The 27,042-nt window shown below is 39.3% G+C and overlaps 1 protein-coding gene across 3 annotated transcripts in view; it reads left to right on the forward strand.

Annotated features, from left to right (window-relative positions):
* Positions 1 to 27,042, forward strand: part of LOC124556546 — a 239,471-nt gene that overhangs the window by 207,883 nt on the left and 4,546 nt on the right. For all 3 annotated transcript variants that reach the window (XM_047130500.1, XM_047130501.1, XM_047130502.1), the window contains 2 exons: positions 81 to 167; positions 9,281 to 9,374. In XM_047130500.1, coding sequence (XP_046986456.1) covers positions 81 to 167; positions 9,281 to 9,374 — 181 coding nt within the window. The remainder of the gene's footprint in view (positions 1 to 80; positions 168 to 9,280; positions 9,375 to 27,042) is intronic.

Here is a 27,042-nt window from a genome sequence, read left to right on the forward strand (position 1 = left end):
TTGTATTATATTGTCAAAAATTTATTGTCCTCATTATTATAAGTAATTATTTGAGTAAATAGCTGTTGTTTCTATTTCAGGTATCACAAGATTGCAGTACTCCCTGCAAGTCCAAGAAAATAATCCTTCCTCCAGTTACTTACACAAGTTCATCAGCTGCTAAACTGGTAAGTTAGTTTCTCTTCATCCTGCCACCCTTGTCCCACGGACTTACCCCCTCCCCCCTTTAGATTCTGCTATGACTCTCCATTAAATGCAAATTTGATGCCTCTGATGTTTCATTATCTTAAATGGACACTTGGAAGAAATTAAGTTTTCATATAGTTAGAAACTGTTAGCATCTTTGGGATGATAAATCAAGATATGACAGTTTGAGTGTGTTTTAGAGCTTATAAATACTTTTGAACCAAATTAATGCGCAAATTAAATTGTGATGAAAGGAGCATCTTTTGTTACTTAATGCTCTGTCTCTTAGGAATATTTATTACAAGGCAGATGGAACGTGATAGACAAAAAGTAGACCACTTACTACAATACAGAGGAGGATAATATTCCTTCGACTTTAAGTGGAAACATTACAAATAGACCTCAAAAAGATGTGAATACTTCCCTTGTGTGAAACAATGTGTTACCACAAGTGAGAGTGCCAGTAAGCAGAAATTTCACTGATGTTTCACCCATTTCTTAAGAATATATGCTGGTGATGGCAGAGTTTCTTATTTAGAGAATAGATCTGTGTATGTGACTTTTTGGAACATAGTAAATCTTGTAACATTTCGGAACACAGCCTGTACAAGGGTTGGACAAAAATATGGAAACACTATGAGAAATGCATGCTTGAACATAAATACTGATACTAGTGGAGCCTGCAGTTCGCACTGTCATATTTGACCAAGAACAGGTGCTGTGCTATGTCCTCAATACATTGCTGGTGCCAGAACAAGAGGACAGCAGCTGAAAAAGTCACTGCAGAACTCGATGCCACACTCACGAATCCTGCCAGCACCAAAACAACATGAAGAGAGCTTCATAAGCTGGGAATTTCAGAGCGATCTGTAATTCTGAAATCACATATCAGTAATGCAAATGCCTGTAATGGGAAAATTGGTGCCAGAACCATAAAATCTGGAGTATTGAGTAATGTGAGAAAGTTATTTAATTGCATGGGTCTTGTTTCAGACTGTTTCCAACTTCTGGTTGAGTTTACGTCCCAGGAGAGAAACGTGCCAGAGGTTCAATGATTTGGGCAGCCATATTTTGGTATCCCAAGATCCCCATGCTTACTGTGGAATTTTGCAGTATTGCCAAGGATTATGTGACCATTTTGCCTGTTCAGGACCATCCCTTGGTAAAATATTAGTTGTTCCCTGGTGGTGGTGATGTGTTTCAAGATGACAGGACTTCTGTTCACATAGCTCACATTGTCCAGGATTGGTTTTGTGAGCACAAGGATGAATTACTGCATCTCATGTAGCCATCTCAGTCATCCTATCTCTTTATTATTGAGACTTTGTGGTCTTCTTTGTAGAGAAGGGTGCACGATGGCTATCCACCTGCATCGTTACCTAAACTTGCCACTATTTTGCATGAAGAATGGTTTAGTATTCCCATGAAAATGATACAGAACCTGTATTGAGCCATTGCAAGATGATTGGAAGCTGTTTTCCTACACCTTATTAGGCACGGTAACATATCTGCTTGTGCGAGCTGGGTTGCACTCATTCCTGTGCACTGAGCAACTGGACAGCTCACGGTGAGTAATGGTGAGGAAAGAGAAGGGAACCGAAAAGGAGGTGAAAAGTAAAAGGAATCGAAATCAGACCAAGGCAGCATGGCACACGAAACTGTTGTCAGTGAATCAATTGTATGGCTGCTCATGTCAGTTCTGCAGAGATGTCTTGCTTTGCTGTGGCTATTTAATATCTTTCAATGGAAATTGATTATCTGAGACTTGCATTGGTGATAAATGACAATGGGTGAAACTCTGATTTCTTTCAATTGATGAATCTATGAACATCAAGTAAAAAGTTAAATCTCTACTAGACAATGTTATTGTTCAACACATACAAATTATCACAATTTTTTCTGTTTTCCATCTTTCCCTTAGTTGCTTTAAATTCATGGATGTATGTACTGTCTATGCAACTACTTGAGGCAGTTCGTTTAGTTGCCATATGTGTTTCACTTCTTTTATTTGGGAAACATCATCAGTGGCCTGTAATACATGTTTCCTTTTAGACATACGATGAACGTATTATGTGGTAGATATAATATGCTGCTATATTATATTTTGTCATGTCATTCTCCTGTTTGTATTTTAAAATCAACTTTTGTAGCACAAAGTTTGTTATGTGAACTTATCGTTCGGTGTTACTTATGATTTCCAACACTGTTAACTTGTGTGCGCTCCTGGAGATGTATTTGTTAGTTTCCATACTCTAGCTGGCTGATTCCTGGCATTCCTTCACCCACATTCATCACATTGCATATATTACTTGCACTTTCAATTTTTTGTGATCAACATGTGTGTTTTCGGTGTGTAGCATTGCCAACTGTTGCTGTGTGTTTGTCTGTCATTTGTTTGTGTTGTGTTGTGGCTTGATACTTTTAATTTGTTTTTTGATTTTTGTGTGTGTGTGTGTGTGTGGGGGGGGGGGGGGGGGGAGAAAAGTGGGTGTTACAAAAAAGGTACGGCCAAACTTTCAGGAAACATTCCTCGCACACAAATAAAGAAAAGATGTTATGTGGACATGTGTCCGGAAATGCTTAATTTCCATGTTAGAGCTCATTTTAGTTTCGTCAGTATGTACTGTACTTCCTCGATTCACCACCAGTTGGCCCAATTGAAGGAAGGTAATGTTGACTTCGGTGCTTGTGTTGACATGCAACTCATTGCTGTACAGTACTAGCATCAAGCACATCAGTATGTAGCATCAACAGGTTATTGTTCATCACAAACGTGGTTTTGCAGTCAGTGCAATGTTTACAAATGCGGAGTTGGCAGATGCCCATTTGATGTATGAATTAGCATGCGGCAATAGCTGTGGTGCGGTACGTTTGTATCGAGACAGATTTCCAGAACGAAGGTGTCCCGGCAGGAAGACGTTCGAAGCAATTGATTGGCGTCTTGGGGAGCACGGAACATTTCAGCCTATGACTCGCGACTGGGGAAGACCTAGAACGACGAGGACACCTGCAATAGACGAGGCAATTCTTCGTGCAGTTGACGATAACCCTAATGTCAGCGTCAGAGAAGTTGCTGCTGTACAAGGTAACATTGACCACGTCACTGTATGGAGAGTGCTACGGGAGAACCAGTTGTTTCCGTACCATGTACAGCGTGTGCAGGCACTATCAGCAGCTGACTGGCCTCCAGGGGTACACTTCTGCGAGTGGTTCATCCAACAATGTGCCAATCCTCATTTCAGTGCAAATGTTCTCTTTACAGATGAGGCTTCATTCCAACGTGAAAAAAATTTAAATTTTCACAATCAACATGTGTGGGCTGACGAGAATCCGCACGCAGTAGTGCAGTCACGTCATCAACACAGATTTTCTGTGAACGTTTGGGCAGGCATTGTTGGTGATGTCTTGATTGGGCCCCATGTTCTTCCACCTACACTCAATGGAGCATGTTATCGTGATTTCATACGGGATACTCTACCTGTGCTGCTAGAACACGTGCCTTTACAAGTACGACACAACATGTGGTTCATGCATGATGGAGCTCCTGCACATTTCAGTCGAAGTGTTCGTACGCTTCTCAACAACAGATTCGGTGACCGATGGATTGGTAGAGGCGGACCAATTCCATGGCCTCCACGCTCTCCTGACCTCAACCCTCTTGACTTTCATTTATGGGGGCATTTGAAAGCTCTTGTCTACGCAACCCCAGTACCAAATGTAGAGACTCTTCGTGCTCGTATTGTGGACGGCTCTGATACAATACGCCATTCTCCACGGCTGCATCAGCGCATCAGGGATTCCATGCGACAGAGGGTGGATGCATGTATCCTCGCTAATGGAGAACATTTTGAACATTTCCTGTAACAAAGTGTTTGAAGTCACGCTGGTACGTTCTGTTGCTGTGTGTTTCCATTCCATGATTAATGCGATTTGAAGAGAAGTAATAAAATGAGCTCTAACATGGGAAGTAAGCATTTCCGGACACATGTCCACATAACATATTTTCTTTCTTTGTGTGTAAGGAATGTTTCCTGAAAGTTTGGCCGTACCTTTTTGTAGCACCCTGTATGGATTTGGTTGTTGAGTACCTTCTTTTCCATTGCAATGGCTCTTTGTTAAAGTTTTCTTGCGATGTCAGGAGCTCTTTGTTGTGCTTATTCACTCTGATAACTTTCATGTCATATTCCATGTTGGATGGTTCATGTCCATGTTTTATCAGGTGTTTGGCGAAGGTAGAAAGGCTATTTTCATAGTTCCAACTTCTTATATGTTCTTTACATCTAAATTTGAAATTCCTGCTTGTCATCCCCAGATATACTGTTTTGCATTCTTGGCACTCTAGCTGGTATGTACCAGCTCCTTGGTATTTATCTGGTTTGTCTGTTGTTTTTAAATGTGATTGGAGTTTGTTTCTTGTTCTGTAAGCTATGTGTAATCCCTGTTTCTTTAGTATATTTGCTATCTTGTGTGTTGCTTTCTGTTTGTATGTAATACTGTACCATTTTTTCTGTTATTCATGTCATGAGTGTTATTGTTTGTGTTTCCGTGTGTGCTGTAGTGTCTGTGGGGTTCTTTGGTGTTTGTGTTCTCTGCTTGTTTTGATTTTTCTTTAGCTGGATTTTAATTTTTTGGTTTCGTTATTTTACTATATGGGTGTTGTAACCATTGTTTGTGGCTATGGGTTGACTGTTTGTAATTCTTTTTCATAGTTTTCTTTGCTGAGTCGGTTGTTATTTAGTCTGTTTAATGTGTGTGGTAGGAGTGCTAATTTTTGATTTTGTGGATGGTTGGATAAACCACGTATAATTACATCTGTAGCTATTGGCTTTCTGAAGATGTCAAATGTGTATTTATTGTTTCTCTTTATTGTTATATCCAAGAAATGTATTTTCTTTTGTATTTCTTTTTCCATGATGAATTGATTATTTTTATGTATGTTGTTTATATCTGTATGAAGTTTATCAGTTTTCTCTGTTGGTTCATCTACCATACAGATCATGGGGTCTACATATCTATACCAGTAAACAATTTTGTATCCTTTCTTTGTGATGACTGTATCAAAGATCATGTTTTCTATGTGGCTGATGAATATGAATCTAATTTTAAGTAAAATTCCTTTTCAAATTGGAAGTAATATTGGGATGTGATTGCTTTGAGGGTTTTAGTTATTTCATTAATATTGTCTGTGGGTAGTCTGTTCTATGTCAGTATCTTTTCTTCAATTAGTTTTATTGTGCCTACAGTGTGTATTGAGGTGTACATGTTCTTCATGTCAAGAGAGATGAGTGACGCTGTTTGTGAGATATGTAAGTCTTTTATTTGTGTTATGAGGTCATTTGTGTTTTTCATTGTTCTGCTGTTTTTCATTTCATAATATTGCATTATGATTTTGTATATGTGTTTTGCCACATGGTATAATGGTGCATTCATGAAATTAATAACAGCCCTCAATGGGATGTAGGGTTTGTGGACCTTGGGTTGGCTTCGGAGTGTTGGTGCTTTTGGGGTTCTTCTGTGTGATGTGTTGTTTTTACTTATCTGTGAGTATATGTCTGATGTCTTTGAGGTTGTTTTTTTATGTATGTCTGGAAGTGTGCTGCTGGATCAGATTTCAGTTTTGTGATATTGTTAGAGGAGATGAAATCTTAACCTTTTCTATATATTGTTCTTTATTGATCAATACTGTGCTGTTCCCTTTATCAGCTCTTGTGACTATGATGATCTTAGCTTGTAGTTTTTCTTTTAATTTCTTGGTGGTGTTTTCTTCTGTTTGAAGTTCTCTGTTTTACTCTTTCTTTGACATGGTGATTATGTTGTTTATTTATTTATTTCTTCACTAGTCATTGTGTTAGCCCAATATTTATAGGGTTGTTTCCTTTTTTTTTTTTCTTCCCCTGTCAGGATGTTTTCTGTATCTACAATCAGGTTTTCTATGTAGTGGTTATATATTTTTGTACTGATGATGTGTTTGAGCCGTTTCTCTAATAGCTGTGTTTCTTTCTCTGTGAATTCTGTATCCATGAGATTTATTAATTTTGAATGAAATTTATGATGGTGGGTGTGTTGCACTTTGTCATGTTCTGTGCATATTGCAGTGTTCTTGTTGTGATGTGTTCAATTTTTTGTATTGTGTTGATCATCACTGTTGGGTTGTGTGACAATTATCAGAGTGAATAATCACAACGAAAAGCTCCTAACATTGCAAGAAAACTTTCACATACAAAGAGTCATTGCAATGGAAAAGAAGGTACTCAGCAACCAAATCCAAATAAGCAATAACACTGATAATGCTGGCCACCAAAACAATAACGAACCGAAATGTAGCCAGGATAAATATAAGGGGCATTCAAGAACCCGGTCACTAGTGTAAAGTAATGGTAACAATTTTATTAATTAAAACGTGTAGCTATACACAGTGCACATACTCAAAAATAGTTGCCAAAACTGTGGGCCCATTTATCCCATTGCAGCACTAGCCGGTCGATTCCATCCTTGAAGAAGCTAGTAGGCTGCTGTTGGATCCAGACCTGGACCCAGTCACATACTTTATCGTCCGTTGCGAATAGATGTCCGCAAATAGCTTGTTTTAGAGGTCCAAACACATGAAAGTCACACGGTGAAAGTTCGGTACTGTACAGTGGATGTTCTAGCATTCCCCACCGAAACTGCTGCAATGTTGTCTTCACTGCATTGGCCATGCGTGGACAAGCATTATCATGCAGGAGGATAACACCATTGGACAACATGCCTCGGAGTTTTGACTTGATGGCTCATCTAAGGTTCTGTAAAGTGGCTTGATAGCGCTGGGCGTTGATGGTGATTCCCCATTCCAGGAATTTCACAAGTGGTGGGCCCTTGTGGACGAAAAAGGAGGACATCGTGACTTTACTAAAACTAGCTTGCTGTGGGGATGATGTAGTTGCATGTTTCCACTGCTTGCTCTGATGCTCACTTTCCTGTTCAAAATGGTGACACGATGCTTTGTCACCTGTGACAATACGCGACAGAAACTCGTACTCCTCCTCATGATAATGTTGCATATGATTCAAAGACTGATGTTTCCACCTGAGATTCTAAACATTGCAACCAGTGGTTTTTCCATGGGGTTTATAATTAATATTCTTTCCATATTACATGTCTTTTGTGCTAGTACAGTATGAAATTATTTGTAGATACTTTGTGTAGCATTAACATGCTCTACTTTGCATCTGGAAGTGTTACAGGTTATACCTACATGCACTAGCATATGTCAACCTGAATGTATTATAAACACGATGAAACATACTTCCAACAATAATGTAGAGCCCGAATGAGATCAAATAATTAATAGTTCAGCCTTCAAAGCCTTGCAATGGTCATTTTGTACATAAACCTTTAACTCCTTTTAGAAGGAAGAAAGATAAGGGTTTAAAATCTTGTTCAACAATGCCGTTATTAGAAGAGGTCTTACGCCTTGGCGAAATTTGAACTGCCATTCGCCTGAATGAAAGTCCAGGGTATTACTAATCTGCCACCTCTCTGGGCACTTAATTTCAAAGGCTAAGGCTCAATATAATTAGCACATCATATTCTGTTAGTATTAAACAGCAGTAAAAGTTTTACTCCAACATTTCCTTTAATAGGTTTGATTACTGATATCAAAATGTTCCACTGCAACACCGTACCTAAAATAACAACTCAAAACATTCATAAGTTTCAGGTTGTAATTTACTTTTTTAAGATTTATGCCACTTGACATATACCCGATACAGGTTCAGTGTGCAATTTACCAACATGAACTACTACTCATTCTAAGTGGAAATGCTCATATATATGCTTTTGTCTTACACCAGCTGTAATGACCACATTGAAGATGGGACTTGGTGGTATAATCTTTTGTAGTTTCAGCTTTGTATAGAATAAAATAATTGGGGAGCATCTGCATTTTCATATCTTCCATTTAGATCTTCCATTATTTATTGATCTGTGAAATAATACAAAAAAGAATTACTTTTAGATCATAATGAAATCCTCTTTTTCACATGTTTGCTGTACAAATTGCTGAACATGGTATTTTGATGTTTAGATATCCCTGTGTTTTGTTTTAGTTCAAAGCTCTAACATTTGCTACCTGATCATTTTCTAGTCCGTAATACCTAAATTCATGCTGGTTTCCAAAGTGCATGCCATACACATTGTCATAAAATGAAAACTGTTGTTCCAAGTGCCTCAAGGCTGAGTACGTTCATGTTGTTAGTGCATGCCACTGTATTGGCCTTAACCAAAATTATTCTCTTTGGAATTTTTCATTTATCTTATTTTTCACTTGAACTTGCATTTCGGGTTACTTTAACACACATTTCTTCCATAAATTTAGCAAATAATTTGCCCCTCTTTTCATTCCGTGTGTTTTTTAAAGCACTCATCTTGAGGATTGTATGCACCACTTTGATTTACGAGATTGGTGCTCTTGAAGCTAGTATACCATCGCCCTCCTTCAATCAGAAAACCTGTTCGCTTAACACTTTGCATGTTGGTTGTGGAGGAAGAGGAGGGGGGGAGAAGATCCATCTGTTATGTAAAGTGAAAACTTAGTGCTGTTTGGTATTTTTTCGGATACAGAACGTTGCCAGAAGTAAAAATCAGCTTTATTACTGAGCAAGGAGGGGCAGCAATTCATAAACAATAAATTCATATTCAGGAGAAGCAGGAATCAAATACCTATCTGACAGTCCTGATTTACTATTGTACAGTTTCCTTAAATTACTTCACACAAATGCCACATGATTCCTACTGTAACACTATAGCTGCTTCTGTTCTCTATTCTTGTATCTTCTGTGGTAGTAATCTGTTTCCAGTCATCTTGCTGTCAATGGAATGGTAAACATTTTATCGTCATTGTCTGAACATACCATTGCTGCTCCTCATGTCTATGTTTTGGAAAAATATTATACATACTTTTGGTCTCCTGAATCTTCATGATTCAGCAGCAAGATATATTAGAAACTTAAGAATAATATAAACAAATGTAATAATGGAAAGAACCTGAATGTGTACCGAAGTCAAAATATGGCCAGAAATGCTGTATTAGCTGATTAAAGCATTTCTTTTCCAGGATTTAAGTAAATCAGCATCAGCAAACCATGTTGCAGAGAAATGTAAAAGGAAAATAGTTCCTCGATCAAGCCCAACTGTCATTAAACATACAGGTAACAAGTCCAATTTCAGTGGATTAACATGTAGTCTCTCTCACATTTAAATACTATTTATTTTGTTTATAGCAGTTGACTAATTGAATTAACATTATTTCTTGTAAAGCAGTCAAACTGCTAGGTTTAAATCACCGTTCCACCATTACATAAGCTTTATTAGAAGTTCATCCTGTACTAGTGATTTGGTGCTGGGTACAAGGAGGATACAGTAGCAAACTGTCAGTCAGCTTTTGCTGAGAAAACCTCATAAATGGGTTACCACGATTTATCTTGGCAAGCTGTGAAGATAAGATACTGGAAAGGTTCATGAACTGATGCCACACATTGTGTCTTGAACCTTTAAAAGTGTAGAGGGGCACTGAGGATTTGAGGACAGAATACAAGTTAATAATGTACGGAAAGTTCTGGTTGAGCTTGGCTCGGCCTGGCTGAGGTTTGTTATTGTAGACATGGAATGGCTTGCACACCTACTGCTGCAGTCTGGCCCTGCTTTCCTGGTTTGTTGTTGTGCTATGATTCTATGCGTTTGTGATGCAATGTGACCAGCAAGGAGCTGTGAAGAGTATTTGGTGTGGTTTACATTTACATCTGTCCAAATGCAAGTATTGCTTTCTTTACTGACTCAATGTGATGACAAAGGCATGTTCTTTTAGGGCAGTTTATGGACTAATTGAATCCAGTAATTTCTAACCAGGTGTACTAGAATGTGATAAGTTTGCATATGGTATATTGTTTTGTTTTGAATGTAAACCAAAAATTGCTGTTGTAGCATGCCAACAGCTATCAATCTGATTGCTTTTGGGTAAAACAAGGCTGATTATAGAGCTTTAGAATTAGACATAAAATAGCATCATTAGAACACTGACAAGCATGTCTTTGGCTGTCAGCCTGTGGGAGTTGCGCATGTTACTGTTGAGCTATTAGCCATCAATGGGAACAGTATGATGCCGGTGGCCAGAGGGCAAGTGGGGGACTGTACGGGTACATGTCTGGGCCATTTGGGGTGACTCTTTGCATCATTTCTCTCTTTACTGGCTAATCTTATGATGCTGTTGTGGGTCTTAGTCACTGTAAAATACTTTCAGTTACGTACAATCAACGAAGATATTATTGCCTTCCTGTGCACGCATACAAAAATGGAAGTAGATGAGGGGATGGTGTGGTGCATGCTCATAGGAAAGAAAGTAGTCTGGGTTGTGAGATTCCTTTCGTGGCTTTCCGTCTTTGTAAACTCGTGGACACAACTTGCTGTATTGTTTAGATACAATCTTGTCTAATCCATATGTTGACTCAGGGCTCATTCGAAGAACTGGTAGTGTAGGTTCAACCCTCGCTTGGCTGAGGATTCCAAATTTTGGTTGGTTGCAGAGCACACATCTGAAAAAAAATTCAGTTTTCAGTGCACACTTTGTGAACTCCCTCAGCAGGATGTGCAGACAGGCTTCATCCAGTCATGCAAGGAGAAAGAAGCACATTGGGTTTGAAGTTAGTAGGAAGGTGAGAGTGCCTGTATCCATGCTAATCAATGCCATGGCCCCAGTGCTACGCATCAAACATATCCCGTGGTGCCGCCTCCCATCACAGGACACTCTCAGCTGATCATCAATTCTGATGGTGCCCTCGACTCAGTAAGTGCACTGAATAATAAAATTACCAGTTTCACTGAAGAAATGTAGTATTTTTATTAGTCTCCGTGTGTTTTTAGTTTGCTGTGGTGTAGGCAGGGAGTGCGTCAGTCAGTCATTTTGTTTCCCAGCAACCAGGTCCTACCCTTAGGCAGCAACATCAGGCACTTACTGCAGAAACATCTGGATGATGGCTGACATTGCTAGAGGGAGGTTGTGACATGGGGAGGGATCTGTTCACCTCTGTTAGCTGCCATGACACACCAATCTTCTTGGGACATTGTCAGCCTTGTTAATCTCTGACCAGATACATTCCCAGACAGCAATATTTCTACCAGAGTGTAGCTTCAAAAGTCAAAAGTATGTAATAGCATTGTGTTCAGACTGGAGCTATTTGTCACTCAAGAACTACAGGATACTGTTGCTGCCCGTGACATCTTTGCACTTGGATTTGATGAGAGTTTGAATAAGTTTAGCTTAAACCAGCAGATGAATCTGTTTTTCATTTCCGGGATAAGTTTCGATTAAATTTGTCAGATACCCCCTTAGCAGCATTCTTCTATACTTCCCTCCAATCTTTGGTCAGAGAAATAATGACAAAATTTGTCAAACCTAAAGTTTTGGAGAGACAGGCTATCTTCAAAATAAACGACAACATAAATCTTTTGAGATATCAGAAAGTGGACATAAAGTATGGAACCAAAAAAGCTCTCAATTAATATGATGTATCAGAGAAAGGTATCTCTGCATTTTGGAATGAGTTACTTACATTTATGAACAGTATGGTATTCAAAATTCCGGATCTTGGCATATTCCTTTACAAAGGGCACCATATTTTTAGACCTTGAAGTGGTAATTAATGCCCATCTTTTGAAGAGATGGTTAGACACACCATTGACACATGTCACTACCTTAAATCACTATGGTAACATATTAGTTCCAAAATGTTTTTAGAGATCAGGTCAGTAAAGTAAATCCACAAAGAAATTTATGGGGATGATGATCGCTTCAATCAGTTCTGTATGCTGGCCTTTGGGGATAAGAGTGGACATGAAAATTTAAGAGATTCATCAAGCTAGCTTTGGATTCCTTTCAATAGCAGTACCAGCCTTGAAAGATATTTCTCTGACAACTCCTCCATTCTGTTTGAAAATTTGACTGACATCTCCCCAATAGCCCTTCATACAGTTCATGATGTGGTCAGGGTCATGATGGGTGTTGGATCTGTACTCATCACAAAGCTGTTAATACATTGCTTCTAAAATGCATGTGGTAATTGCAGTAAACCATTAGTGGAGAAAATAGCAGTTGAGAAGACCTCAAAATAAAATGAGAGAAGTAGGAAAGAGCTTAGAGAAAAGCTATGAGAGCTCCAAAGTAAGAAAACAAAAATTGTAGAAAGTGCTTAGAAAGAGGTTTCTCAGATTGAAGTAGTAGTTCTATCTCTAAAAAATACTTGCTTGTGTCTTCATTTAATATACATGTGTGTTTCCTCGCCAAATTATTTGTTACTGTTCTTTCCATAATTGTTTTTTACACATTGTATTTGAACTTTATTGTACAGTCTCTTTGGAAAAAATGTAATATTTTACTAAATGCTCTTTGTTATTATGTCAGTGTGTGCTCCCAACAGCTGTTTATTCCTGGTAGAAGTGTATTATTAATAATATTTTACTTACTTTGCAACCTAGCCTCATTCTTGTTTTCCAATAAAAAAAAATTTGTATTAATTACGGCACATGATTCTGTTCAAGAATGAATTTTTCACTCTGCAGTGGAGTGTGTACAGTGGAATGTGCACTGATATGAAACTTCCTGAATGATTAAAACTTTGTACCCAACTGGAACTCAAACCCAAGATCTTTACCTTTCACGGGCAACTGCTCTACCAACTGAGATACCTAAATACAACTCACAACCCATCCTCACAGCTTTATTTCCACCAGTACGTCTCCTACCTTCCAAAATTTGCAGAAGTTTTCTTGCATGTTTTGTGGGGACTAGCACTCGTGGAGGAAAGGCAAAAGTCCCGTGTTAGAGTCCTTGCTCCAGCACACAGTTTTAATTTGTGAGGAAGTTTAACTTAATTCGGTTATTGGATCTTTGTAGATTAGTTTCTTGGTTAAAGTATACCACATTCATTTTAAGCATTTTTTTTCTGTTAAGCCCCCATTATGTTCCTATATATTTCAATGAAATTTGAAGAATTTTGTCTTGAAATTGATTAGGGACTAAGCACAATATGACCGTGGAAAAAGACAAATTGTTGTGGAAAACGTGAAACTGTCTTTCTTTTAACCTTAATTTTCAAGAGTTGCATTCTTTTTCACCAAACAAAAAGCACTGTAAAGGAATAAGTACCTCAATGCTGGACGGCATTTATACTTATAAAAAGTGAGTTTGGATTTTTGTATCCTATCTGATTAGAGACTAGGTTGGCTTCTATCATACAGAAGTTTGCATAAGAGAACACCACAAATATTCTTATGCACAGATGGTGAGGAACAAATGGTTCAAATGGCTCTGAGCACTATGGGACTTAACTTCGGAGGTCATCAGTCCCCTAGAACTTAGAACTACTTAAACCTAGCTAACCTAAGGACATCACACACATCCATGCCTGAGGCAGGATTCGAACCTGCGACAGTAGCGGTCGCGCGGTTCCAGACTGTAGCGCCTAGAACCGCTTGGCCACTCCGGCCGGCGGTGAGGAACACCCTAGTCTTAGGAGCTGCTGTTTCAAAGCACATTTGTGTAGTATACACTAGATGGGCAATATTCTGTATACATCGAAACACGTTAACTGCCTTCTAATACCTACCTGATGTGCACCATACAGCATTCAGCATAATGCGAACACACACCATGTCGTCTAGATTCCAAGCTTTTATGGTGATCCACACAAATAATACCTTCCGTCATAGGATTTAGTCAGTTCCAATATGTATTTGAAGATGTATTATAAAAGGAATGATCTAGTTTTAATCTGAAAATGCCTGAAATTGTGAATTTTTGTGAATTGTGTTTTATTCATCTCATGAAGTACATTTGCAATCCATTTGGTTTGCATGCAGGAGACATGTCAAAAATTTATAAAACAATTACAATGATTTTTACATTAATAAATAATCGCACTATAATAAATAACAACACTATAAGGATAACACATTGTACCCAGCTCAAATTTCCAGTTTGACCCACATGAATTCATCCACTGAGTAATAACACTTCAGTGTCAGTACCTCCCATAGCTTTCTTTTAAGTGAACCTAAATTCATCTGCATCAACTTGTTCCCTTTTAATCTATTACAAATTTTCATTCCCATGTATTGAGGTCTCTGGCATACAGTCTGAGGTGGTGGGTGGGGAGCATAAAATTTTCTTTGTTTCTGGTATCATGTGAAAGGACAAAATGGTTTCCCTCAAATAATTCATGTCTGGTGTACAAAAATATAATAATCTCGTATATGTATAAGGATGGCAGAGTTAATATTTTAAGTTTTCTAAGTAATGGTCGACATGGTTCTTTGTGATTTATAGTGCACATATTTTGTATGATTTTTTCTGTATTTTTAGTATCCGCACTAAGTTTGTCGAGTTACCCCAAAAAAACAATACCATACCTAATAATGGATGCGAAGTAGCTTTTATATGCTACTTTTCGTGTGTCCATGTCAGTTGCAGAGTTGACAAGAACGCCTTGCCAACCTTGTGTGCAAAACTTAGGACAAAAGTAGCTTTTGAATGATGTGCCACTGCCAACTAATGTAGACTGATGAAAGTTGGCTCTTACATAAAAAGAACTGTTGCAGTATGTGCAGAAGAAATGCAGAATGAGGTGACACTGTTATTTAAAGACAATAGTTACACGATGATTCAGGATGGTCTCCTGGACATTACAGAAGGCAGGACATGGTTCTTAATAGGTTGTGTGAGCGCCTTGGATGGCAATGCATGCTGTGCAATGTACTCCCATGCTGGCCACAAGGTTGGCAGGCGTTCTTGTGGTAGGGCATTCCATTTCTCCATCACGCAATCGACTATTGCTGAATGGTCTTTGGTGCATGTAGACATGCTGAAACACATCTCCCAAATACATTCAATGCATGCTCAAGTCTGGGAACAAGCAAACCAGTCCATTCAACAGATATCCTCTCATTCCAAGAGCTACTCCATCTGGGCTGTTCAATGCAGTCACACTTAGTCATCCATAAAACTGAAGTCAGGGCTGAATATGCACCCCTGAAAAGACAAACAGAGGGAAAAAGTACAGTGTCAGAATTATCTTGACCAGTGAGTGTATCCTGTTCAAAGATTTGGAGATCACTATGCCCATGTGACATTATGCCTCGACCGAGCAAGGTGGCGCAGTGGTAGCACACTGGACTCGCATTCGGAAGGACGACGGTTCAATCCCGCGTCCGGCCATCCTGATTTAGGTTTTCCGTGATTTCCCTAAATCACTCCAGGCAAATGCCGGGATGGTACCTCTGAAAGGGCACGGCCGACTTCCTTCCCCATCCTTCCCTAATCCGATGAGACCGATGACCACGCTGTCTGGTCTCCTTCCCCAAACCAACCAACCATTATGCCTCCCCACACCATAATACCTGGACCACAAAAACAATCATGTCTGACAATGTTCCTGGATGCATTACATGTTCCTACGTCTTGCCATGTGAGAGTACATCCAGAACCACTACTCAGACTGAGTCTGAGCAGGTGACTACTATTTGGAATAAAGTTTTAACTTTGGCTTCTTATATGTCGTTGATTACAGGCATGATAAACATGAAATTTGGACACAGTAAATTAACAGAATAACGTTTTCCAACATAAAATACCATTCAACATACAGCTTTCTATGAGGTGTGTCCAGAAAATGTCTCCAGTTTGTTCCCCCTACATGGGAAACACATTTATTGGCAATGAATGTCACATTGATCGAAAGGCTGGACTTGCAGCTAGTTTTCAATGTAATCACAGTTGCGATCAGTGCACATTTGCATGTGCTATGGTATTTTTCATATATCCTTGTCATAGAACTCTTCCCACCATGCTGTGTGCATAGTGCTGGACCTTGTTTTTCAACGTGTCATTGGTCTGGAAATACATTCCACCCAGGTATGACTTCAGCCCGGGAAATGGATGAGAATCACCAAGTACTAACTCGGGTCTGTAGGGGGATGGGTGAGGGTATCCCATCTGAATTGGGTCAGGAGATCTGCTATTGCATGGGCAATATGGGGATGAGCATTGTTGTGGTGAAAACACACTCCCTTTGTCAGCGGTCTCCTCCTACAATTTTTAAAGCCATGACACGGTTGTTTTAAAGCCTAACAGTAGCAAGCAGCATTTATTGTTGTGCCGGTAAGCATAAACTCACATAACAATACACCTTTTCTCTGCCAGAACACAATGGCAATCACTTTGCCGACAGACAATGTTTGTTTGAACTTCTGTAGCCTTGCCAAATTTGAATGTTGCCACTGACAAGACTTTTCCATAGTTTTAGATGTTGTGTAGTGTACCTAGGTGTTGTTGCCAGTGACAACTGAATCCAAAAATTCCTTGTCCTGTTGGGCGTAGTACTCCAGGAATCTGTGGGCCACTTCAACATGTTGCCGCTTACGATCTTCGGTGAGCATTTCGGCGACCCACTTTGCACACACTTTGTGATAATGCAAGTGTTCAGTCAAAATATTGTCACTTGTACTCTTACTGACTTCAAGGATCCGTTCACACAGCTCGCAAACTGTCACGTGCCGATCTTCAGACATTTGTTTCTCCACATTTGCAGTTGTTTCTCCACATCTGCAATTGTTTTGGCTGAAATCAAAGGCTGACCAAATACGTCTATACATCTATCCGTTCCCATTTTTTGACATCTGTACACAGTGGCCCATAGAGTTTACATACCTAACAATGGATGTCAATGGGGGTACTGCTCTTGGTGCTCAAAAAAGGATCACTGCATGCAACTTGCACCTGGTGGGAGAAATGAGGGGGAGCTCAGTCATGAATGGCTGCTCGGTCAAGACCAAGTGTCACAGTGGGTTGGGTTCGGATTGGCGGGGGGGGGGGGGGGGGGGGGGGGGGGGGGGGGGGCAAGCTACACGCTGGTGTTGCCAGATCTAGCATAAAGGTGTTCCTCATGGCTCCAGTGCCTTGGAGATGTTATTTTATCGACATGCCTCTTAAATTTCTACAAAATCTGTTCGAACTTGGTTTTTGTAAAAATTACAAAATAATCACAGCTGGAAAGCATGTGTTTTCAAGCATTCAAAAAAAAAAATCATACTTGATTTTGCAATGTGCACTAACAATACCTGAAAATTACAGACAAATTTGAGGGAATGTACCACAGCAACAGGCTACATTGCAGTAACATACTGTCCGTGTTCCATTGCATGAGGTTTTTATTTTTGTATTGATAAGTAATATCTGACTATATTTTGTTGGTCCTTTGTGAAATTGTCACTACCAGTTCAAGAACATAAACTCTCCACCCCACCACCATAGTGGCCACGCCCGGTAGCTGTGGAATACCACTCATGAGTGGGTTTCTTCACCCATGTTCCCAAGTCTGTAATTTGGTTTCTTAATTTGGGTTCCAAAGCCTTGTGGTGGTACCTGTCCACTTACAAAGTCATTTGCTAAGTGCCTAATCTCCAATTCTCAAATCCATAGAAGGATCTCATATAGGTAGTAAGCAAAAAGTAATGTCATGTTTGATTTTAAACATCTCAACATTGCAATTCATATTTTTCAAAATTCTTGAGCCACTTTCTGCAGTTCCTTTTCTGGAAATTGATACTGATGGCCAGATGATGTTTAAGGATCAATGCGTGGGGAAATGAGGTGTTGTGCTAGTACCCAGCGAACATCTTGACTTTTGGGCCAATAAAATGAATGAGCTGGGCCAGGAGGATGCATAAGTTTTACCAGTGCATCATTTTGTTTCGTTGATATTTCAATAATGTTGCAATGTGTCAAGTTTAAAACCAAAACTGATATAACTTTTTACTGGCTTTATAAGCAGACATTTATCATGACAGGGTTTTGGAAACTAAATTAAGAAACCAAATTACAGGGCGGGAACATAGATGTAAAACCCAACTCATGGGTGGTATTTCACAGCTATCAGGTGTGACCCATATGGTGATGGGATTGCCGGTTCATGTTTATGAACCAGTAAAGACAATGTCACCATGGACCAATGCAATATAGTTTGATATTAATTGTAACTATAAAGGTAAAAACCTCATGCAACGAAACATGCACAATAGGTTGCTGCAATGTAGCCTGCTGCTGTGACACATTTCCTCAAATTTCCAGGTATTGTTAGTGCGCATTGGAAAATCAAATGCAATTTTCTGAATACTTGAAAACATGTTCTTTCCAATTGTGATTGGATTGAAATCACTTGTGGAAAACAGATTTTCTAAGAGCAAATTGAATTTGACCTATTTTTGTTATTTCCTTGAAAAACAAGTTAGAGTTGATTTTATAGAAATTCAGAAAGTAATGCGTGAATAAGTTTTTTATACTGGAAAACCTTATGTTGCTGAGTTGTTGTTGTTGTCCAGAGAGTCTTGTTTATCATGCCTCTAATCAATGAGATATATGAAGCCAAAGTTAAAATTTTATTCACAGCACAATTTTTCCAACTAGTTTGTCTCAGTTTATGTACCATTGTTAGTGCATGTTGGAAATTCAGACCAGTGTTTTGGGGGGATTTAAAACACATTTCAGATGAGCCTGGTTTCGAAGCTTTCACAGAAAACAGTATGTGTAAAAGAAAGTGTCAAGTATTCCCTATTTTCACCTTTTCATAAAAACCACCATAAAACCACCATCTTTTTGACTAATTTGTTGATTATTGAAGAATAGCAGGTGGATGAAATTTTTTATTCCACATCCTTGTGCTACCAGTGTATTATGTGGTACGTTTCATGCCTGCATGCGTTTACTCTAAGAGATATAAGAACCCGAAATTTACATTTCTTCGTACTGGGATTTTCATAACCAACTTTGATTCAAATTATCTAACATTGTGTAATCAAACACACTATTTTGGTAGTTAAAACCATGGTCTTCCTAATGAGCCGAGCTTGGTAAATTTTATAGAACACAGCTTTCTGTGAAATCAGGTAAAAAATACCTCATTATTGATGTTTTTACAAAATCTTCAAATTGTAACTTCATTTATTCAGTATTGGAAGGTGATACATAAATTACTGTTAAGGAATGCATGAAGTCATAAAAGACAGCCAATTTTCTTTAATTTCTTTCCACAAAATATTGCCTGAGATATAACAACTAAAATCCGTGCTCGCTCTGTGCAGTCGCACATAGTCAAACAACTGACTGTACCCCAGGCAGTACTGTTTCAGCAAATGTTAAAGTGCAAGAAGGGTTATTGGGGACATGAGGGAACATTCACATAAAATTTCAACAAAACCATGATGATCAAGCAGGAAAATGTTCTGAAATTCGACAATTTGATATGGGGTGATCCAGCAATCATCTGCTGCTGTAGTTGACCCTGGAAAACTGTTCCTTTCCTTCAGTGTCTGTGGTTTGGAACACAAGCCACACACGTGAAACAATGCTATGAGCAAGATCAAACTCGTGGGCTACACTCTTCACACTTCGTCCTTCATCCAGTTTTCTGATAATTCTTCCACATGTGAAGTCTTCCAAATGTTGTGTCCATGCCATGTTGTAACAACAACCACCACCACCACCACCACCACCACATTGCACTGTAACTGGCTTGTGTTCAGTGCCAGTCCCATCTGACACTGTAGTCATGCTGATCTCACACCATGTGACATCCAACTTCCTAGTAGACGTCTGTAACATGTACCCGCATGTTCATTCATTACCATCTAGTAATAAGTATGTTATGTTACTTTATCTATCTCATCCTTAAGTTTTCTATAGCAGTGTATATGACTGTTTAATGCAGATTTTGTTCATAAGAACCCATAAACACAGGGTGGTTACTGTAATCATGAGGTTCTGAGCAAGCAGTTATTAGGCTTGGCAGTGATTGATTGAGTTCTTGAATGTCCTCTTGAGGATATTGTGCCTAATTCTGTCCAATTGGTGTGTTAGATCATAAAAATCCTGAGCCGGTTGGAGGGCCCTGCCTAGAATGCTCCAGATGTTCTCAATGGGGGAGAGAACCGGTACCTTGCAGGCCAAGGCAGGGTTTGCAAGCATGAAAATAAGCAGTAGAAACTCACGCCCTGTGCAAGTGGGCATTATCTTTCTGAAATGTCAGCCCAGCATGGCTTGCCATCAAGGGCAACAAAATGGGGCATAGAATATTGTCAACGTACCTCTGTGCTGTAATGGTGTGGCAGATAACAACCAAAGGGGTCCTCTGTGAAAAGAAATGCATCCCAGACCCTCATTCCTGATTGTCAAGCCATGTGGTGGGCGACAGGTTGGTATCCTACCGCTGTCTGGGGCATTTGCAGACACGTCTTCACTGGTCATCAGGGTTCATATTCGAAGTGGGACACTTCACTGAAGACAACCCTACTCCAGTCAATGAGGTTCCTTGTCGAAGACTTGTCTGGAGACAGCCCCAGCAGCAGTAGGATATCAACCTGGCTATCGCCCACTGTATGGCGTAACAACCCAGAGTGGTGGTCTGGGGTGCCATTTCTTTCCATAGCATGAATCCTGTGGTAGTCATTCATGGTACATGTAAAGCACTGTGGTGCATTGACGATATTCTATGCCCTGTTTTATTGCTCTTCATGAAAAGCCATCCTGGGCTTGTATTTCAGCAAGATAATGCTCACCTGTACATGGCGACAGTTTCTGCTGCTTGTCTTTGTGCTCGCACATTCTAACAAATGGTAACGTATGATAATTTTTGTTAATCGTGTCCCATGTGTTTTGTAAGTTGCAGAAATGGCACCATGAAACAACTTAAACTGCTGTTCAATACATTCACAAATCAAACATGCAGGAAAAGTCCATATGGTTTGTTGTTTGTGCTCCAAATGTTTTGTAAGTTAACCATACCTTGGCCAGCAAGTTTGTGTATCTCTCTTCAAATTGATAACACTTGCAACATTATTGATGTGGCCCTTTGACGATCTAACATGCCAATTCCACAGCATTTAGCACAATATCACTCAGGATATCCAACAACTCTATCAATCAGTGCCAAGCTGAATAACTGTTTGCATAAGGGTCAGAGGTAAACCAACACAGTATTGACTTACTCAAATTGTGAAGCCCTTTCTCTTGAATAAATCAATCAAGTTTCTCTGAAATTGTAATTATTTGTTGACCACAGAACACTTTACTACATTTGTAAAATTGTTGAACAAGAAAAGTCATACAGATTAGCACATTATTCAAAATTACATTTGTAAATCCGTTACCTGTGCTTGATAAATCAAGTGACTTCGCAAAGAGTAACATCACAAGTGATAAGATAAGCAGCTTCTTCTGTTGTAAGCTTGAAATGTAACAGTAATAACCTAGCTATGTAATAAAGCATTCCTATTTTGAGGAATGTTACACTACGATCGCTGTGAAACAAATTGCATGAAGCTGCCAGAGGCCAACTGTAACATTCAAATTTATGAAGTAGTGTGCTATGTAGAAAAGGGCAAAATGAAATTAATGGGGACCAGTGTATGCATAAGAAGTGAGCCAGACGATCAAAAATAAGATGTCTACATGTAAAAACCATGTGTGGAAATTGAGATGTTTACAGGGAAAAGTAAGGTTTTCTCCAGATGGGCAGTTGCACAACAGAAAGGCATGTGGTTTGGTGGCCATAGGTATACAAAAGTCTGACATCATAAGGGGTTGTATTGTTAATGAGATAGATAATAATGGGGTGGGAAAGAGATAATGCTTGGATTTATATTGGAGACATTGTCTGAAGTATTTTCAAGTACTGCACGAGTTTCTTTCCTGATAATCTACATGAAGTTGTTCAGCGACTTTTAAATTTTTGCATCACCTCTTCGGAAACTAGATTTCATATCAGAACCATTCAAGCTATTGCATCTGTCATGAGAGAGGGGTTTTCTTGCAATTTGAAACTGAAGAGCATCAGTACACCAATGTGGCAGTTTATGCATCTACAAAACAAATTTGATTTGATAAGAATTCATTGCTACTATTTTTTTCCATTTAAAATAATTTAAGGGGGGACATAGGCAAAATTAGTCAAAAATGACGACAAAACATTTTGCCACCAGATAGTTCTGTAGCATGTTAGAAATACTGTCTCCAATTTTCACAGATTAATTCGAACTACAAATGATAAAAAAAGCTGTCTTGTTTCAATTACTGCACAGTGCCACGTCCACTTTTCTAGACGACACTCTTCCTGTTTGCTATGTTTCATTATTTCCTGCTATCATAAAATCATCGGAAGAGTATAGAACACTGTGGACCCATTTATGTCGTGTTATCTTTGCCTTCTGCTTGCTATCTTTGGCAGCTGTTATTGTCTGTGGTGCAGAAATATAAACATTCAGTTGTGCTGTCAGTGTGAGAATTATGACTGTGTTAAAGCTTTTTTTTTGTATGATTTACCATTTAAAATGCTAAGATATAGTGATAAAGTTTTTAAGAAAGTGGCTAAAGCTTGCCATTTACATGTGAATAAACAGTTACTACAAGTGAGTCAACATAATTCAGCGGATGATAATTGTGAAGCTAAGATGATGAGCAGTTCACAGAAGAAACGAGGAACTGGTGTAGTTTCAGTCCACTAAATACGAAGTGAATAGTGGTTTTAGAATAATTGATTTAGAAACTGGGTGTTCTGTTATTAGAAAATTGTGTGCATGTGGTAACTGTGGCAATAAATCTTCAAGATTATATGACAGCAATGGCAGATGTGGTACTGTGTGTAATATGCACTTGTTTTGTGACAGCTGTCAAACTGACATCAAAACATCAACTGCCAAGAATTGCATGTATGAAACCAACATAAGATTCTGCTATGGGATGAGATGCGTTGGTGTTGGAAGGGAAGGTAGCAATTAGTTTTGTGCAATGATGAATATGCCATCTCCGTGTGCCTCATACTCAACACTAAACAATCACCTTCTGAATGCCTTGGAAACAGAATGCAATAGCAGTTTGTCAGCAGCAGTGAAAGAGGCAGTTTCATTTAACAAAGACATTTAGACAGAAGTAAATGACCCTTTGCCTTCTACGGATCTGTGTGTTTCATGTGATAGCACATGGATGAAAAGGGGCCACACCTCCCTACACTGTGTTTCGTCAGTTATAAGTGTTGACACAGGAAAAGTTTTGAATTCACTGGTAATGTCCAAATATTGCTCTATTTGTGCACAGAGGAAGACATTAGACAATAAGGAATAAGAGAGACAGTGGCAAATAAAACACAAAATAATTTGCAGCAAGAATTATGATGGTTCTAGTGGTGGCATGGAGCCAGCAGGAATGAAATTAATATTTCATCGGAGCAAAATGAGGCATGGAGTTAGATATGTGAAATATCTTGGTGCTGGAGATTGTAGTGCTTTCAAATCTGTTGTAGAAAGCAAGCCATATGGAAATGGATGCAACATTTAAAAGTTAGAGTGCATGGGACACGTTCAGAAGAGGATGGGCAAGAGACTTCTGAAACTGAAACGAGAACAAAAAGATGTAAAACTCAAAGATGGTAAGCCACTGGGTGGGCCACAATGCATGACTGACAAAGAGATCCACAATATGCAGATATATTATGGCAGAGCAATAAGGCAAAACACTGGAGATTTGAAGGCAATGCAGAAGACAGTGTGGGCAATGTTTTTTCACAAGTTGTCAGCTGATTAAAAGCTAGTACATGAATTGTGTGATATATCCTGGTGCAAATAAAAGCAGGCAAAAGCAGAAAACAAAACCTGTTCATATAAACACAGTCATCCTGAAGCAGTCTTAAACACCATAAAGCCAACATTCCAGTTTCTAGCTCATGCAGATTTGTTAAAGAAATGTACCCATAGTGGAACGCAAAACCCGAATGAGAGCTTCAGCAGTCTCGTTTGGAAGAGATGCCCAAAAACAACATTTAGCTCATCAGATAAAAGGGAAACAGTACACAAAGAACAAGAACAACAAATGTTTTGTTATGGTCAACATTAAGGTACTAGTTTATGGTGTAAATCCTTATAAAATGTTTTATGTGCATTTCCCAGAACTTTCATTTTTCAGTGTATAAGGAACATTTACCCCTGAACCATTGGAGATACAAAAGTGAAATTTTCTGCAGACTTTGTTCATAGTATAACACAACTTCCTGTGGTACAATTTTTTTCTTAATGTATTTCTGTCAAAATTATTTACTTTTCTGTGAAATTGAAGTTGATTTGTTTCATACACATAATTTTTTGAAATAATTACAAATTGAGTCAAAAAAGCTGCTTCTTTTTTTTTGAGATGTTTATTTAATCACGACAGGCCTGTTTCAGCTCTATTGCCATCATCAGCCGATCTGAATGTAAGGGTTTCATTATATACTATTTTCTAGGGCAGACGGTAGCCTGCTTGTCATATATGAGATTGACAACCATACATTTATGGAATTCTTAACTGACATATAACAGCACTGGTTAGTCACCTAAACGTTTTTCTTAAGTCTTTTAAAGTTATTTTATTACTTAGCTTTCATAGGCTATATTTGTTGAAAGTTATAGCCTGAATTTTATTTGTTGTGTGAGACAGTTTTTTGTTTGACGTTTAACCAATGATGTTATAAGTTTACATCAGTTTGCTTATCGATTGCCCTTAGTTACTGTGTTGTTTATTTTTATCTGTGAACGTGTGATTGGTTTGGCTTAGCTTATGTCTTTGGTTGTTTATCCGTTTTCATGATCGATGATTTGAATAAAGTTTTCTATGTAGTGTTTATGTTTTAGATCTAATTGCTCATTGAGTATTTGTTGAGGATGTTTGTGTGCATGTGTGTAGATTTCGACCTATTCCAGAATATTGAGTAAGCAACCTTTAGGTGTTACATGCAAAATTTGGATTACTTTCTCTACATTGTCTGTGGTATGTTGTTCTATGTGTAGGTGTTGAAAGAAGGTTGATGAGTTGCATTTAGTGTTCCTAGTGTGTTCTCTGTATTTGATATTAAAGTTCCGGCCTGTCTGACCTTTATAGAACTTATCACTATCTTAACAATGACTTTTTTATATACCTGGATTCAAGTGTATTGGTAATTTAACTTTTCCCGATGTAATTTTTAATTTTTCTTTAGTGTGGTATAAGAGATGTACGTTTGTTTTTCTTTAACATTGTGTTTAGTGTGTTTGATATGTTGTCTATATATGGTGTCAGAATGGGAGATTGGAATACGGGTAACTGTATATGCAACAAACTGTTCCCATAAATGTCTATACATACATATATTTCAGCACAAAGAAAGATACACGTGTACACTGTACAAGGTACAAAGGCTGACTGGAACATTAATATGACGGCTCGTCAGAGCAGTAAGAGTTCAAAGATCATGCTTTGCAGCCTCCCCCGCCCCCCTTCAAAGGGGCCGAGGTATGGAGGTTGCAGGGGTTGTCTAACGAAATCGTCCCTGAGCATAACGTGGGAGCATGTGTTGGGTGCGGTTGGCACGTAAATGTCCGGCGGGGAATGACTGACAGGTGGGTGTAGCCGTGCATTCCTAAAGTGGGTGCGCATTCTACTAGTAAAGTCCGGGGAGGTGGGAAAATCCTCGGGTGCTTGAGGCAGGATAAGTTCCCCAGGTGGAACCAGGTTCTCGCTGAAAACGAATTCAGAGATGGTTCCCTGTAAGCCAGGTTTAAAGGTCGAACAGAGACCAAGTAACACCCAAGGAACCGCCTCAGACCAGATGCAGTCATACTCAGTCAACTGCTTCAGACCTGAGTGTTGTTTTTAGAGTGCCATGCCATCGTTCCACTAAACTGTTGCTTTGCGGGTGGTAGGCTGTTGTATGAAGTTTTTTGATACCACAAAGGTTACATAGAATCGTGAGAAGTGCAGACTCGAACTGTCAATCCTTGTTGGTGGTGATGGTGGAAGGGCAACCGAACCTAGCGATCCATGATGAGACAAATCCTTTAGCCACAGTTTGTGCTGTGATGTTGGGTAAAGGAACAGCTTCCACCCAAGGAGACATGCGGTCAATCGTGGAGGGGATATATCTGTGTCCTTCTGAGGGTGGCAGAGGGCCGATAAGGTCGATATGTACATGACGAAAACATTGTCTCGGAATGTCAAACTTGCCAAGGGGGGGGAAGAAGTGTGGCATCCGATTTTGTTGCATTGGCAGGAAATGCAGGTTTGACAGTCCTGCTTAACATTTTTCCAAACAAAACTCTTGGTGACGGGATGTGTGGTGGCGCGGACTCCAGGGTGGGCGAGGTTATGCAAGACGTTGAAGGCTTGTCTTTGCAACAGCCGCATAGTGCCGGTAGAAGAGTCACACCACACTTCGTCTGAGACGCTGGGGAACTTGGCTTTGGTAAACACGAGCGATGTCTGAGGACCTGTGAGGAGAGCTTGAGATTGCTCGTCAGAGGCCTGGAGAGTGGCGAGGTCGGATAAATCGATGATGCGTGAGACAGTATTGATCCGCCAAAAGAAATCAGCGGGGATGTTTTCCGTGCCTTTGATGAAGCGTAAGTCCATAGTAAATTGAGAGACCAGGTTGAAGTGGCGGAAACGCCAAGGGGGTGGATCCTCGTGAGGGTTGCAGAAGGCGTCTGTCACTGGTTTGTGGTCAGTAAGGATGAAGAAAGAACGGCCCTCGATGTCACACTGAAAGTGTTTGACGGCTTCATAGACTGCCAGAAGTTCTCTATAAAAGCGGAATATTTATTCTGTGCTGTAGACAGTTTTTTAGAGAAGAAATGAAGGGGTGAAATCGTGTCACCTTTGTGTTGCTGTAATACTGCCCTGACCGTGATGTCACTGGCATCCATAGTGATGAACAACTCGGCAGACGGATTGAGGTGGGCAAGTACGACTGCGTGAACTAATGCTGTCTTAAGCGC

Source organism: Schistocerca americana, chromosome X, assembly GCF_021461395.2.
Source record: "Schistocerca americana isolate TAMUIC-IGC-003095 chromosome X, iqSchAmer2.1, whole genome shotgun sequence".
In the NCBI taxonomy this organism is placed as follows: Eukaryota; Metazoa; Arthropoda; class Insecta; order Orthoptera; family Acrididae; genus Schistocerca; species Schistocerca americana.